A 16,965-nucleotide genomic window follows, 5' to 3' on the forward strand; every position below is an offset into this window, starting at 1 on the left:
CAACCTTCCTTATGACTATATAGTTTACCAAAGTCTGAAGAATGAAAGAGCTTGGAAATTTGGTGCTAGTCCTAGATGTTGTTATTTTCTAATCTACTCTAGACTGGTCTCTCAAAATGTTAATTTTGCTGATAATTCAGTTGTGGTCAGGCTGGAATCCAGGTAAATCTCTCAGAAAGATTAGAAATGACCACAGTGCTTCAGAAATGTAAGATAACAAAGTCTTAGAGATTACGGCATGGTAGCTTCATTCTTATCTTGTTGACCCTTTCTCTATGTTCTGTATAACAAAATTCTTTATTGAGGAAATAGAGTAGTACCTATTCAAGGTGCTCCATTCTCTTGCATTTATAAAACAGTTTCCAGTATTAATTTTCTAGGAACAATGAGAACAGAACTGCATTCTGAACTACTGCAGAAGCATCGTTGGCTTTGATGGGTTTCATTTTGGCATGCTACTTCCCTACTACAAAAGCTGGTGTGTGTGTATGTTTGTGCATATGGATGTGTATAGGTACGTATGTGAGCAGGTATATGTCTGTGCACACACGTGTGACTATAAGTAGCTGGAATATACCAACTCTAGGCAAGAAAGGGGCATTTAGCCTGCAGAGGCAAGTTTCTAAGTTTCTCCTGGGATGTTGTTTTGTTTTTAGAGGAAGGGTCTTCTGATATCACAAACTCCACAGGAAAGAGCATGGATGAAGAGAGAAAGCCGTTTTATATTACAGTATCTCTTTAGGCCTCAAATATGAAAAGCAGTGATTAGAAAAAAGTTCTTTGTTGAGGTTTGTAAAGCTGAATGATGCCAGCTACCCAGATTGCTCCCATATTTTAGAAGAATGATTTAAGTTGAACTAACTCTCTAAGAAGCCTCTTCAAATCAACAATTCTAAGGATTCAACAGCAACTGAAAAGCAGATTTGCACTGCTCTTTGTAATTTTTGCATACTAGGAAATATTGGGATACTTAAGTTTTCACTGAATAGTAAAACTTAACAGCTTAATGGCATACTCATGTGGATGCATGTACAACAGGAGGACTTTACTGCAAAATATTTCACAAGCAAAATCTAATTGTCATATTTAAAACTCTCCCCTAATTCAGGTTGTGATGGACCTGGTGCCCTGGAAGGGCACTGAATAGGACTCTTTGATGTGTTTCCCATTTTGGTTGTGTTCCATGGCTCCACTCAGGAGGCAGGATGCAATTTGTTGCAACACACACAACTGTTGAGAGTAAAAACTTATTTCATTACAGTCTCTATAGCCTTTTAAGATTTAACTATATGTATGAAGCAGTTATATCTGCTGTCATGATTTTTGATTCTTGCATTAGCTGGGTACACATAAAGCTACCTCCTTGGGTTTTGTGTGTGTGTGTGTGTGTGTGTGTGTGTGTGTGTTACTATGGTTTGATTCAGGACTTTGTGCTTGTTAGGCATGCGCTCTACCACTTGAGCCATTTTTTGTTTAGTTATTTTTCAGATAGGGTCTTCTGTTTTTGCCTGGGGCCAACTTCCAACCATGGTCCTCCTACCTATGTCTTCTATGTAGCTGGGATTACAGGTGTACACCACCACACCTGGCCTACCTATATAGTTTTTGTGGTAGTCTAATTTCATTCCTTATTCAAGGGGCCCTCAGTAAGCCAGGTTCTTTCTTCCTGGGCCTTTGAGATCTGTGCTTTCCTTCTCACATCCTTCACAATTCAGTTCTTTCTACTCTGGGACCAGATCAGAATTACTCTTCCTTAACTCACCTACACTCAACTAAGTGACCTTCCTGGAGTGTAAAAGCACATCTAAAGAGAATAATTTTTGGCTTCTAGTCCAAGAAAATGTTCAAGATAAGATGAATTGCTCTGATCTATCTTTCTTTTATTTCACAGACCTTCATCAAGAGCCTTGAGTTTCATTAGAATATCAGTGAGCTCAGATCAGTATTTTTGAGCCTTATAGAAAGAAATACTGCATAATCTCACTTATATGTGGAATCTAAAAAAGTCAAGACATAGAAACAAAGGAAGGAATGTGGTTATCAGAAGCTGGAGATGGTGGGGTTGGGGGGTGAGGAAGAACAGGGAGGTTTTTGTCAAAGGGTACAAAATTTCAGTTAGATTGGAGGAGTAAGTTTTTGAGATCTATTGCACATACTGGCAACTATAGTTAATAATAATTTAATGTATATTTCAAAATTGCTAAGAGGGTGGACTTGAACTATTCATACCATGAAAAAAAGGATGTGAGGTGATGGAGACATTAATTGGCTTGATTTAATCATTACATAATGTATACATTTATCAAAAATCACATTATACCCCATAAATATATACAGTTATTATTTATCAATTTAAAAGAAAATTAAGGGCTGGGGATGTAGCTCAGTGGTAGAGCACTTGCCTAGCATTTGTGAGACCTTGGATTCAATCCCCAGCACTGCAATTTTTTTTAATTTAAAAAAAAATGAAAAAAATTCCAGCCTTGTGACTATCTTATTGTAAACATCATAAATATTAGCATTTCCCCAACCCCAGGGTAATTTGATTTATCACTATAGACTTCTGAGGAAGGATATATTTGATTCAGAGATACATGGATAAATGGCTTTTCAGAAAATAGAACTTCAGTGTTTCCAGTTCAGTCTCTCTCTAGGAATAATGGCAACCTTTTTAGTTATCAATGTTAAAAGCCTAATAATCCAGGATATAAAGAATGGATTCTTCTTTCAAATAGCTTAAGTTTAAAACAGGACCAAAGTACCTAAGATCTTCTCTATTAAAGGGATAGAATGTCTCTTTCAATAACTACTCATGGACATGTTGGGAAATATACCTTATCCACACATAGTACTCTAGTTCATTTTCAAGGATGGTTTAAGTGTGAGTTGTCCTATGATTAAAAACCATCCATTTGTATAAACAAACAGAAAACAGTTTTGAGTGCCTTTTCAACACTAAATAAGACAAGACCATTCTGGATGCATTCAATCAGGGCTAGATGAAGTCACCAGTATTTGGTTGGGGAGAGTTACTGAGGATGGAACCTGTCACAGATGTATGCTGTGCATTACTTGTCCTTTCTGATTTGGTCTTTGTCCTTACCTTTCCTTGTTAGCATTCCTATCAGAAGCAGCTGCCCCTGGGACTTCTCCTGGGAGCTAGTTCTGGGACAGAAGGGACATGGACACAATGCTTCTCACTTATTTTGCTTGGCTACAGAATAGTTATTTCCTCTGATGTTTGGATCTTAATTTCTAAGTCCTCCCAACTTCTCATCATTCTCTCCTAAATGTTCCATTCCAAGGAGGAAACAGAGATTTTCCTTAACTACAATTCTGGGGGTGTGTTTTCTTTTTCTGTCTAAATATGTATTGTAGTAAATGGTGGGGCTACCTCTGTCACAAACTAGACTGACTTCTACTTTGAGTAATTTATTATGTACTTCTTGTGATGTCCCATGCATTACTCTACTGAACTGATAATTGTTTAATTGTTTTTTGATAACTCATGGGTTGGTTATACCAAGCTCCCTACAGACTGTGACCTTCCTTTCCTCCTACTTTCACTCTATCACTGTGCCTTCCATCTACCTTGACTCTATCAAACCACAACAGTGAGTGGTTCTCAAACTTGAGTTTGTTAAATAGCAAATGAATGGTTTTATGTTCTGTTTGATCAATTTCACTTGAAAGATTGCCTACTTATCATGTGCTAGCCTAAATGTATAACTATTTGAAAGGCAGTTGAAGTTTTAGAATTTGATTAAGTAAAAAGTCTGTAATTTTTTATATAACATAGATTCACTGCCTCTCCCTCCTTTCAATCTCTGTTCATATAAAATTGACAGCAATAAACTATCCATCCTTCTGCCAATATCTTGGCCTGTAGCCTTCCTTTCATGTCAATTTTTTCACTTCATCTTTATTAAATTTTTACACATCATTTAGGTTTAAACTACAAACTTGCAATTGTGTCTAAATTCTTATAATGTCCGTGTTTTGTTCTGACAATGTTTGAACACAGTTTTCTTGATCAGTTTTAGTTTTGAGTGTACAATTTGCAGTTACTGCCTGGAAAAAAGCATGTGCTAATGAATTTCAGATGTGGTATGAATAACTTATTTGTACATTCATGCAAAATCAAACACATTTGGGATAACTTTTGTTTACTCTTTGGTTTCAAAGAATAAAATTGTGCCAGTAATCCAACAAGTGCAAAGGCAATCCTTACAAAAGAGGAATTTGTTAATTTTAGAGAATATAGCTTGAGATTTTTTGCTGGAGAAGGAAATAATGAGCCAGTACGAATGCACATTCCTAAAGTTACTCAGGCTTGCAATTCTACTCTAATCTGCTTCTTTGTGCTTGTATGGGAAGAAGGAAATTCATTCCACAGTGTAAGTGTAAGCTAGTCTTAATAAGAATCTTCTCATCATTGATGGGACATAAATCTTTAAATTGAATAGAAGATGCTAATGTTAATACTCTTCAACTAACTGACTCACAGAGTCTGAATGGAATGAGATGGTTAGTCGTCTGTGCATTTGATATTGGAAAGGTCACCTATTGCTTTGGGAACTGAAAGATGCTTCAAGGCCAAAGCCAGAGTCAATCTCCTTCCCTTTTGTGACTCTACACAAACTGATCTTTGAAACAGCATGCTTCATATCACAAGTTTATGGCATAAACTTAATGGGAATCCTTATAGAAGATATAGTATCACCGAGTACTGATCATTACCATAGCCAGAGCACTGGAGTTTCACCTCCTGGCAATTTAAGAATAGTTGTATTAGTTCATCTCTGTAGGTTTTACAGAGAGAGCCAAGGCCTTCCTGTTGTCTTCAGATGCTCCCTTTCCTTGAGATTGCACATATCATATCCTTGATTTAGGGTTATAGTACTATACAGGACTCATTACCACATGTTTAGAGATCAGAGGGCTGGTGACATCGGTAAGAAAGGTAAAAGAAGGAAAATAATATATGATTTTACTCTGCATATGTTTTTTAAACATTCTCATCATATCCCATATCCCATGTAAAGTATCCTGACCCTGCCCTCTGATCACAATGGATGCAGCTTTCTAAAGTAAAGATTAAGTTAGGTATTGTTTCTCAGACTGCAGCAAACATCAGAATCATGGGATTGTTAAAACACCGATCACTGATTCAGTAGGTGTGGGGTGGGGCCCAGGAATCTGCATTTCTCATCAAGTTATCAGATGTCATTGATGCTTCTGGTCTAGGCAGACTTTGAGAACCACTTAATTGTGGAGTTTTGTAGCACAATCTTTTGTGCAGAAGAGTGGTCATAATGATCTCTTCCATCTTTTTATCTCAAATGCTGTCATTCAGTGTTTATGAATGAATTATAAGGATACTTTTTGTGTATGAATCAGCTACACAAACATATTCTTCACAAATGCATATTAAAATGTTTAAATTGACTAGAAATTCAATGTCTACAATATTTGAAAAGTAAATTATGAAATGATGTATGATTTTTCAGGAGGAAACTAATCACTTCTGTTACTTTGCATCAGCTTGTCTAAAATCTAATTAACTTTCCTTATAAACCCAGCTCTTTATTTACAACTAAAAACAATAAAGAACTATAAGCAGACTAAATGCCCATCTTACTTTCTGCTTGAAGTATTTTTACTTCAAGCAGAAGTAATATCATAATTTACTCAATTGCAGTCTTCCTTTTGCAAAATATCTATTCTCTTAGATCAAAGCTCTTCACTGGGCTATATAATTATATGAAACAAAAATTAGTCATTTCCTCACAAAACTAACCCCACCTGCCAGAGACCCTAATAACATCAGTCAAATCAACAAAAGGACAGTGTTTGAAAGCTGTTTGCTGAGGACAATGCCAGGTATGCGGTACCACTTCATTACACTGTAATTTATAAATCTTCTTTTGGATCTGAGATCATTTTAAAATGAAAACAGTCAAAGAAAGATGTCCTTAGCATCTGGGAAGCTGAACATGCTGGTTCAAATTTCTTTTTTTTCAAAGCCCATGTATAGATAATTACTTCTTTTCTTTTCAAAATACTACTTTAGTGATCCTCCTGTTATGAAGAAATGTGTAGAAGGTAATAGATCATGCCTGAGATAATAGTTTCTTTTTAAACTAAAGCCTGAGTATGATTTGCTATTCATTTAGACTTTATAAGAGGCAAAAAAAAAAATTCTTTAGCGTTTTAGTTGCTGTTGTATCAGGGTAAGAATAACAAAAATAAAATAAAATCACTAAAAATATAGTTGAAAGTTGACAAAAATAAAAACCTTAACAAAGCAAAAACTTTATAATTTAAGTTGGTACTTAATTTGATCATATGGAAATATGAGAAAATGATCTAGTAATGGCATGACTTACACCTGGGTGTGTAGGTGTTAATGCCAAGGTGTCCTACCTGTGCAGTCTAAAACAATTCAGAGACCTGCTCCCTGGCAGACAGGTAAGTGGATCTCAACAACTGAAAACAAAAACTCTGTCCAAGTACTTAAAAATCAGTGCAGTTTGGTTTTGGCTTTTGAAAGTTTAAAACAAATTTGAAAAATAGTCTCTTTGGATGGACAGTGCCTTCACCCGAACAAATGGCTCTAATGTTAGGACTTTCTCACTCTTGACTTGAGGTGCATGGGACTTGGTTATAGGGGTGTGCTAAGGTGGTCAATGCTTATTTGCCTTGGTCAGAGATGTTTCCAGTGAAATGATACTCGCAGTTTTAAAATTGGATAATCCTGGCAGACTGAGATGGTTGGAAACCCTAGAGTATGTTTTCATATCTCTTGGTGACATCTTATATAATACAAGCTGGGTACTGCGCTCTTGACTTGAACTTGGCTCTATTTTCAGCTTCATTAAGCATTTGAACTGAGTTCATTTCTTGAAGGCACAGTTTCTTTAGCAAGTTAGCAGTCATACTTGCAAATCTTGACCAAGTTAATAATTACTATGTAAAATATCCTATGTCTCATTTTTTGAAAGTCCAATAAAGAAGCTAAATTTCTTCAAATTGGGCAATTGATACTTTTTTCTTACCAGTTCCCAAATGATTTTTACCTACAAAAATGAGACTGTTAGAAAGTTATATATGATTTAAAAAATCTGTTCTCGCTTGCACTAGGATTTCTAACTTCTTTTCCTTTGAGGAGGATCACAGAGAGACTATGTGGAAACTAAATATGAGCCACAAATGGGTTATAATATACACCCTATTCATCCAACTTTCTTTTGGCATAGATGAATATTTGTTGTCTTTGAGGGAGATGGTATCTCATGGAAACAATTCTAAAACCTTATCGCCACGTGACTCCAGGTATGTAATACTAAAGTAATCCATATGTAATTTTATAGCTTTCAGGGGTAACACCAGTCATGTGAAATGTTCAGTGTGATTGGCACTTCCATTGTCACCCTCACTTGGCAAAAATTACCTGAAAAAAACCCTGCAGACGATGACTTGATCCTTGGATATTATGTTGTATTTCAAACCTCTTGTTTTTGCACAACTAAAAACCCTGGATAAATATATGAAAAGGAGTAAAACCACCATGTTTTCATTAAACTGTTAAGACACAGCTGCTTAAAAGACATGCACTTAAAAAGTGTGAATTTAAGAAAACCTAACGGTATTTTCATTATTAGGAGCTGTCTGTGATTATACGGTGTGTTCAAAGGCACAGTTGGTTTAAAGACTGAGCCACCGGGCAGCCCTTACATAAAAAATGTTCTCAGCTTTAGGTTATGTAATGACAAAGTGTACCTGGTGAAAAATATATGTGGAAAAAAGAAATAATTTTTATATAAATATAACTCACGTGTAGGCATTCATTTATTTTAAGCCAGCTGACCATGGTGAATGTGCTTGGTTTTACTGGGCATAAGTATGCAACATTTAAAAGGGAGTGGAGATCTTTATTAAAACAGAAGGCTCCTCAAATAGCGTGATGATGTCAGGAATATGGGTCCTCGGAGCACATTATTGTTTTAAGCGGAGGTCCCCACACTTTCACATTGGTTATAAAACATTATTTTGTGCTGCTGGCCTGGAGTGAGAATGTCATACATCTGCAGGCAATTAGAAGAAGCTGGGCTGCATGTTTGATTGGCTCAATAATAAACGGGCACAAGTGTGACTCGACTTATATTAGTCAGATTCCCTAGACAGATTATCCTGTTGTTATCATATGAAATAAACCCCTTTTATCAACAATTAAGTAAATCCACATTTATGGGCACTTTGCAAAATTGTCTGGTGGGAAGAAATCCAACTGAAGCCTTAAGTCATCCAAAAAACTTTTAACCCTGCTGTCGGTGGTATAGACCCCAATCCCAAATTTTAGAAATTGGCTAAATTATAGACAGAACAGTTTAGGTTGGAACTTCCCTGTGTGCACACAATGAACCAGTAAGTATTTACCTCCTCCATAAGCAAAGTACTTAATAATTTTAGTTTATAACTAAAAGAAATTCCCAAGGAAATGAGGCTAATACGTTTTAATGTATGAAAAATAACTGTAAGGTAGTCTGGACATTTTAAAGAAGGATTTGATTTTCATTATTCATAGTATAGTTTCTACCGTAAAAAAGGGTGTTATAAGTTTTGCTATATTTTATTCTTCTTCATTCTGCTTTAGGCATTGTTCTTAAAGTCAACCACAATGGTCAATGATGGACTATAAACTACTCTGGGAAATGACCCCATTCATTTATCTGTTTCTTTCCCTCCCAAGTACCATTAAAATATACAATGTCTGAAGGGTTAAAAATGACTCAGAATATAAAAGTCAATACTTAAAAATATTTCAGCAATTTTTTTAATTTCAGAAAAATTATCACCAAACTTTCCAACCTAAGTTGGAATATTTAAATCTTTAATATTAATATTTAAATAACACAATTAAAGTTGGTATATCCTAAATAAACTCAAGCATTTTCATCACTATTCACCCAAATACATGTATAAGAATAACCTCACCAGTTTATCTCCTTGACATAATCCTTAAATTAAATATCAGAATATCAAGCAGATGCTGAAACATTCATCATCAATATTGGAATTCTGACTCATGACAGTAACACAAAACAGATGCTCATATGATGCTCCCTCTGAAAAGTGACACCATCACCACACGGGTCAGCTCTTGATGTGGGGTAACTTAAAATTTGCACACAAAACATGAAATAATAAAAGCCAGAGCATGCTAGTTTCCTGACTTCATTTATAAGCCATTTAAAGCCTAATGTTGCTTACACAGAAGATAAAAAATGAAGCATTGGTGAGAAGGAAGAGATTCCAGGGCACTAGGAGATGCATCTTCCACTAATGCAGCAGCTTGAAGTTCCCAACTGTGTGAGGGAGGAGTGTGCTATCTTCCTCACTCACCTAACCTAACCCCAGGATCAGTTAGAAGGTTAGAGTTTCTGGACCCTTTCCATTACCAGGTGATTGTGTGGTGGTGACAGGAAGCCCCATCATCTGGGGTCTACCCAGTCAGCTACCGGCAGTGTGAAAGGAGTCTACGGATTCCTATTACCCCATCTCAGTAACATGATCTTCATCCCATGCATCTCTGAAAGGGTTTGGTAAAGAGGAAGGGGAAACAAAATCCCTTAGCATAGTCCAGTTAGCTAATATCTTACATGTCTTCAAAGTCTGAGATTCTTATCACGTTGCTAGCATGACTCTACAGCTGTTTCTAGAATACACAGTGATGTGTACTCTTTGTGAAAATAAACAGAGACGCCAAGGCAGACAGTGCCATTGTGCAAGTGATGCAAGCGAAATGTGCTCAGATGAGAGTTTTTAAAAGAGAGAGAAATGTGAGGAGCAGAGCCTCCCTCCAAGGTAAAGATAATGAAGGAGTCCCATTTCTTTATTCCTGAATGAGGAAAATGAGTGGCAAGTTCAATGACAGAAAGCTTAGGAAAACAAAGGGGAACATTTATGGAGTAGTTGGACAGCATAATTTCAAATTCCAAATGAATAATCTGACTTTTACTTCTGACAGCTGTAATGGCACCCTCCTGCCTGGGTTTGAAAGCCAGCTCTGCACTTACCACCTGTGTAACCTCTGATTCTCAAACTTGGCTGCATGCTGGAACCATGCTGGGAACTTTAAAAAATACTGATGCCTGGAATTCACCCCCAGAGACTGTTATTTAATTGTGCTAGGGTGTGGCTTGGCCATTGAGAAGTTTTAAAGGCTCCTAAGGGACAATAAATAGGGGCATCTAAGGTTGGGAAACACTGATGAACTTTCTGAGCCACAATTTCCTCATTTGTAAAATGATAATGACATTGACAGTAACTACCTTTTAGGATTATTGAAATGATTAAATATGCTAATGAATACAAAGAGCTTAGTTTAGCACAATGTCCAACCCATGGGAAGCCCTTGATAGATGTGAGTTATTATTATCATCCTCAGCAGGAGGTGGACTTGGTCAAGAACTTTCTTGTTAGTATAATAAGTCATGCTCACCTTGGCACACGTTGTGCTCACTCTGCTCATAGCCTGCTGCGCACTGGATCCGGTGTGAAGGGTTGGAGGGAATGCGCTGAAGATCAGCTGGGTTCCGCCTGATGACAAAGTTATTTCGGCCTGTCTGCACTTCAGGGCCAGCGACTGCAGCAGCACTGGCCACAAAACCACCCCCAGGCACCATGCCACTGGTTGCCACGCTACTGGCAGCTACACCCCCAGTGCTGGCACCCGAGGATGCTTCTGCTGCTGGTGTTTCTTGCTGAGGTTGTTCATTATTCACAATAATCTGGGCAGTTTTAGGAAGGCAGAGGTATCCTCCATAGTGGTTGACACATTTCATTCCACCTTTGCAAGCATCTGGGACAATGTCACATTCATCAATATCTGTGGTCAGTAATAAAACAAGTCAGCTATCTTAGAGGGAAAATGGACATGCAAATATGTGCACACAACTTTTTGGTATAATAAAAACAGAACAAGAAGAGTGACACAGGAGGTGAAGACGAAAGCTATGTTCAAATGGAAGTCTTAGAAGCAGGCTTACCTTTGCACTGCTGTCTTATAGGGTCCCACTCATATCCATCAGTGCATTGCTGTAAAACAAAAATCACAGATGAGCAGGAGAAGTTGTTTCCCTAAGAAGCCACTCTAAAAGCGCCATTCTTCTTGCAATGATTTTGTGCTAGAGCCCTAGCTAGGTGATGAGATGGGTCTATGCATTCTCTAGCCTTCTCTCCTTTAAGACAAGTCTGTGCTTGGTAGCTTCAGGAGTCCATTCTCAATCGTCAGTCAGCTGCCTCCATTTCTCTGTTGGGTTTTGTACAGTTCCTATCACCAGTTTTTAGAGTTTTTTCTCTCTGTCTTGAGATGTCTCCAACCTCTCTTTTTATTTGCCCTCTTGTTCCATATTGAAAGAAAATTCAACCAAGTTCTTTTTTTTTTCTATCCCTGAATGTTTTGCTCTCTCCCTAAATCCTCTTGAACATCTAAACTCCTGGCTTTCCTTCACCATTCTGACCTTCCTTTCATGCCCTGACCTGCCTCCTCCAGGTTCATGTCCCATGGGTCCTCTCCAGTTCACTCACTGAATAACCCTTCTATCCAGCACCTTCTCGCACCAGGCATTGCTCCAGGCCCTATGGATGTAAAGATGGTGAAGACCTTGTATCCGTCAAGCTATCCGTGGGCCAGAAGAGGAGATGGACAGGTGGACAAGTTGGAACAAGATGTCAGCAGTGCAGCACAAGTGTATGAGTACAAGTGGTGAGGTGAGGGACTCTGGTGTGGGTGTGACAAGGCAGAAGGAAAGGTTATACAGAGTAGGTGACAAGTGAATTGGGCCTTACAGAATGAGCAGGATTTTTCCGGGGAGATGTGAAAATTCTAGAAAGGGGGACCATTGTGAGCAAACGCACAAAACTGTTGAAGAGGAAACAAGATGCATGTAGTTCTGGGTGGGCAATGAAGTTAGCAAGGTAGGCAGGGCCAAATCTAGGAAGTCTTTCCTTGGGACAGGGAAGGACTAAATTCTACCCCAAAAGTAAGTGAATCTCAAGCTCTTAATGCCTTAGAATGATCCAGGGTGCTTGTTAAAATGCAGATTCCTATGCATTTTAGGATCTCCAAAGGAGTAGGTTCTGAAGGTTTAGATAGGAAGCCTGGAATCTGAATTCCTTAACAGTTAACCCAAATGATTCCCATATAGGTTGTCTATGGCATCCCTTTGAGAAACATTGCTATGGGTGATAAGAAATCCTTGCAGACCTTTTAGCTCAGGAAGCAATTTTATCAGATGCTTATTTGAGAGTCACTGTGAAGAAGATGCTTCAGGATGGATTGCACAAAAGTGGAGTAAACAAACAAACTTAAATTCTTTTAATAGAACTGAGAATTGCTTATGCAAGCAACAGATGCTTGGCAAGTAACTAGCTGAACTGAGGCAGGGAGATCACTTTAGCTATTTTACTGATGTTTGAAACTTCCCCTGGTGAAAACTAAACTCACGTTATCTCCTTGACTAATTCCCAACACCATCCAAGGTACTATCACCTGTCTCAGGATTCAGGAACATATTCTCTGACTTTTTGTTATTTTCTTCAAGCTCTGCTTACTTGTGTCTATTTCTATATCTATTATTATAGCCTTCCTGCCCTCATGGGGAGGCAAGGCCCTTTATGTCTATATCCTGTACACAGCACCCATGACATTCTTTTTTGTTGTTGTTGTTGTTTTTGTTTTCTTGGTTAAGTGTTCCTCCATCTAAGAGCTCATGCAGTCACAAACCTCTCATCTCTCATTATCACCGTTTCCAGTCTCCAGGTCTTTCCAGCACCCACTCCAACTATTCTGACCTGATCGCCTCCTGGACTTGTCTTGGTTGTTTTCACCCACAGCATTTGATTATGTCACACTCTCTGACTCAGATGCCTCTTTGGCTTTTCTAGATCAATCTGAGGTCATAATCTCCATCAAGAACCAACACAGAGTTCAATTTTCTTTAATATGCCAGCACCAACATTAATCACCTCTTTGCTTTTCTATTTCTTTAGCGATTTGTATCATCTGTATAATATTATTATTTGTACTTGCTTAGGAACTTTGTAGTGTTCAACAGTGTCTTCCCAGGGTAAACATCCTGAATTAGAAGGCTGAATTTCTCAGGAAACAAATACACTTAAAATTCTTTTGATAGTGATGAGAGTTGCTTATGCAGATTCTTGTCCAGGAAGGAGCTGAAGGAACCCTATCTTTACTATGGAAAGGGAATGTGAGGCTGTCTTGTGTATATAAACCTATCCTTCTGGAGAGTGCCTCTCAAACCATGCAAAAATGGCAGTTAATTTGAATAATTTGCATGGTAAACTGGAATGACTTGTAGTTGTTGGTATTTACTCATTACCTCAGGGATGGGTCTGCTAGTCAACAAGCCTAGATTGAACTCAGCTTCATCACTTGCTGGCTGTGTAGCCTGAAGCAAGGCAGGCCCCTATCTCCTCTTCAGCTATGCCACCAGTAGAAGGCCAATGCTACTCACCTTAAACTTTGCTGAAAGGATGCTGAGTGTCTCTACAATGAGGTACCCGAGGAGAACAGTTATATCTTGTTCTTTAACTGTGCATTTAGTCATACATAACTCAAAAGACAATAGACCTAATCTTAGCACAAAAGGGTATCATATCTGGGAAACCTGTTGCAATAATAAGTGAACCCTAGTTAGTAGACTTAAAACTATAGTGACTAATGCACAGCAAACATTTTCTGTTAAAAATGAGTAAGATTTAAGTGACTAGCAAAGGGAAAAGAGTATAAGATAAGCAATTTTAAAAGAAATAAAATCTTTTATTTGATGATTATAAAAGCAGATTGCAAATTTAATTTTAGCTCCCTGAGAAGGTAGTGAGTTTACCCTGAGTAACAAAACATTTTCATTTGAACATAAACAGCACATGCATTCATTTCTCTTGCTTTATTTATCTTCAACAGAGGAAGCAACTGCATGTAACATTAAGTTAGCAAAATATTTACATTAAACTATTTTATTTATAGTTGATATTAACAACAGAAAGGAATACTTGCCAGATGTATACTAACATTGAAGGATAATGTGGCACCAAAAAGTGAGATAATGTTTATTAATCAGTAATTGACATTAGCTCACTTTTAAGAGTTTTATTTCTAAAAATATTCACATTCCTTTGAGTAAGATTACTTAGATTTTTAAAATTGAGAGCAAGGAAAAAATGTAGTTTTCATATCATGATCCTGGACAAATGTCACACTGAAAACTAGAAAACACAGGGTGCAAAGAAACTCAGCCCAGGTGAGGTAAGTACTCCCTTGCTCTGTCCTTACCTCATCTAATTTTGGCAGTGGAAGTGGTCAGATGATATTTTAAATATTCAATTAAGTATTGGTTATGCTCATGCAATTAACAAACTAATCGAATATTACTTGGAAATATCAGAGATATTAACAGAAAATGGAAAACTGAGTACACCCTTCATTTTAAATCTAACTTATCTGAAGGGTACTTATGTGACTTGTACTATAAAGGAAGAACAGCCTTTATAAATTCGATAGAGGCCACTTCCATGAGAATATAAGTCACATGGACCATGGGGTGTTGTACTTATGTGATGTTTAACATTCTTATTTGCCTTGAGTGTTATCCTGTACCTACATAGGAATCAAGGCTTCCCAATTCTTTACACCCGTTAATTTATTGAATGTATTGAGAACATGTTCTTGACTTTAATTTTAGTTTTAAGAGAGTCCCCTTTTGGGGCCTTGCTCAAATCATTACATGTTGGTCCCCATGTCAATTGATGGTCTAAATGAACTTTTCAATGGATGGAGGGAAATTTACAACAAATCTTAAATGCAAACCATAGGAAAGTGTTTAATTTATTACCTTAACATAGTAAAGCCTACATACACTGGCAGGGGTGGGTAAAGTCTTTCTTGTGTCATAGAATCTGCTGAGTGCACTTATTTCAAATTCCATCACCCCTTACCGTATAAGTGATGGTTTCTTCTGTGTCCTGTGACTTGACCAGTGCCAAAATCAGCATGGTTAGGAAAACGACTTTCAACATTGTGAATCTCAAAGAGAACACAGGACAAATCCATGTTTATTATCGCTGCAGGGAAAGAAAACTTTACAGGGAAGTAAAAAAGAAAGGGAGAGTGGGGAGGCCTAGCTTCCAAGATACCCAATATCCAATTTACTTTCTCATCTCCTTTCCCGCTCCTCAACCTTCCAACCATGCATGAAAGACCTAAAAAACTCTCCACAGAACAGCATTTCACTTTACTCCATCCCAAACATATACAAAGGACATTTAGCGTGTATTTTACACCACTCCTAGCCGCAGGCTTCAGGAAAGGGGTGTTTAAAAGGAAAAATAAGATGTAGTCAATTTCAAAAGCTATGGTGCAAATTTTTTTCTTTGGGGGTGGAAGTAGGATAGCAAATCTCTGTTCCCTTGAACTTGAAAGATTTCCTATATGCCCAACTCCAAGCTAGTGAAGCTCCTTGCACACTCACAGCTCAGCAAAAATACCTGCGAAACAATATGAACTACATGGCTTTGAACTTAAAAAAAAGAACAAAAACTCTGAGAGCAATCTCCTTCCACTAGAACACTAGAGCTTCTCACACCCTCCCGCAAAACTCTGAAAGTTGCATTTCCATGCTGCTTCCTGAGCACCACTGTTTGGAAGCTCCAGGTTGTGCATACGAGCAGCCCAAAGACTGATTCTCTAGAATCTTATCAATCCCTTGGTCTCTGACCTTCAGGATCCCGGCTGCCGATGGCAGCTTGGGATACCAGTTCTGCAACCTGGGGTACCGGTTTTGAGGTGGTAGACCCGGCGCCTGCCAGAGAGACCCCCTTTCTTAACTGTACGTTAAACAGGCATCTGTCCTTCGGACTGCTCAGCGCTCCAGTTTCTAAGCAGCTCCTGTGAAATCCAGGTGCGGCTTCCATTTGCACATGGTTCCCCGAAACCTTGAAAACCACGTTTACCGGCAAAATCCTGCCAGTAGGTGGTCGGCGCGCACACACATGCCCATCTCAACAAATGTCACCCAAATACTCGTACACGCTGACAGATCGCATTCCGAGACTGCACACCTCCACCTCCCTCCGGGTTGGAGAGACCCTGAGCATTTCCCGGGTGCTCTGCAGCTCGCCCCACCTTCTCCCCGCAGGCTCAGGGCGCGCTTGGGGCCACCCTGGGTCCCGGCTAGTTCCTACGTTCCTACCTGCGCGGCCGCGGCGCTCTGGGCGAGGGCAGTGCGCAGGAGAGGGCAGCCCCCGTGGGTCTGAACTGGCGAGGTCTGGCAGCCGCGCGGCTGCAGGAGGAGGAGGAGGAGGAGGAGAAAGGGAGGGAAATGGGAGGGTGGAGGGAGGCGGAGGAGAGAGCCGAGGGAGGCGCGATCGCTGAGCCATGCTGCAAGCCCGGGGAAAGCGCGGTGCAGCTGGGTCCGCGCCGGCCCAGACTCTGAGGCCATCTGCACCGCCCGGAAGGACCCGCCCTCCCCTGTCATCCCCTCGGTTCCCCAGCTCACCCGATCCCAGGCCACAGAGGGCATGTTGAGATGGGATGTCCTAGGTTTGAATCAGCCTCGGTGATGCCCCGGCCTCAGGGCTACTCAAGCGTCCCACTGGAGGCAAACATCTCTTCCTTTAGAGAGCTTCTGCGGACCCCAGAAATTGCGTAAAAATCCTCCCCTCTCCCCAACAAGTGAATCCTAGGAGAGGGAGTTATTCATAAAGCTAGTCCTTTCACTTATTCTGATTATTTTTGAAGGGAATGAATTCTGCTTCCTCAGATGAAAAAAAACAAACCTTAATGAAGTCAATTGTGGCCTACTATGTGCGGGGAATTGAGAACGGGCAAAGTGGAACTCACGCTAACAAAAATCCTGTATGTGTGTGTGGAGGGGCGGCGGA

The 16,965-nt window shown here is 39.1% G+C and overlaps 1 protein-coding gene across 3 annotated transcripts in view; it reads right to left on the reverse strand.

The window, feature by feature from the left end:
* Positions 1 to 16,705, reverse strand: part of Efemp1 (EGF containing fibulin extracellular matrix protein 1) — a 59,296-nt gene extending 42,591 nt beyond the window's left edge. For 2 of the 3 annotated variants that reach the window (XM_074049754.1, XM_020182324.2), the window contains exons 1-4: positions 16,275 to 16,414; positions 15,022 to 15,109; positions 11,052 to 11,100; positions 10,505 to 10,891 (exon numbers count right to left, since the gene is read on the reverse strand). In XM_074049754.1, the coding sequence (XP_073905855.1) occupies positions 10,505 to 10,891; positions 11,052 to 11,100; positions 15,022 to 15,102 (517 nt within the window). In that variant the 5' untranslated portion in view covers positions 15,103 to 15,109; positions 16,275 to 16,414. Of the gene's footprint in view, positions 1 to 10,504; positions 10,892 to 11,051; positions 11,101 to 15,021; positions 15,110 to 16,274; positions 16,415 to 16,580 lie in introns of those variants that run through there. The other variant, XM_074049753.1, reaches the window with a different exon arrangement.
* Positions 16,706 to 16,965: the final 260 nt, after the last annotated feature.

This window comes from Castor canadensis, chromosome 12 (genome assembly GCF_047511655.1).
Source record: "Castor canadensis chromosome 12, mCasCan1.hap1v2, whole genome shotgun sequence".
NCBI lineage: Eukaryota > Metazoa > Chordata > Mammalia > Rodentia > Castoridae > Castor > Castor canadensis.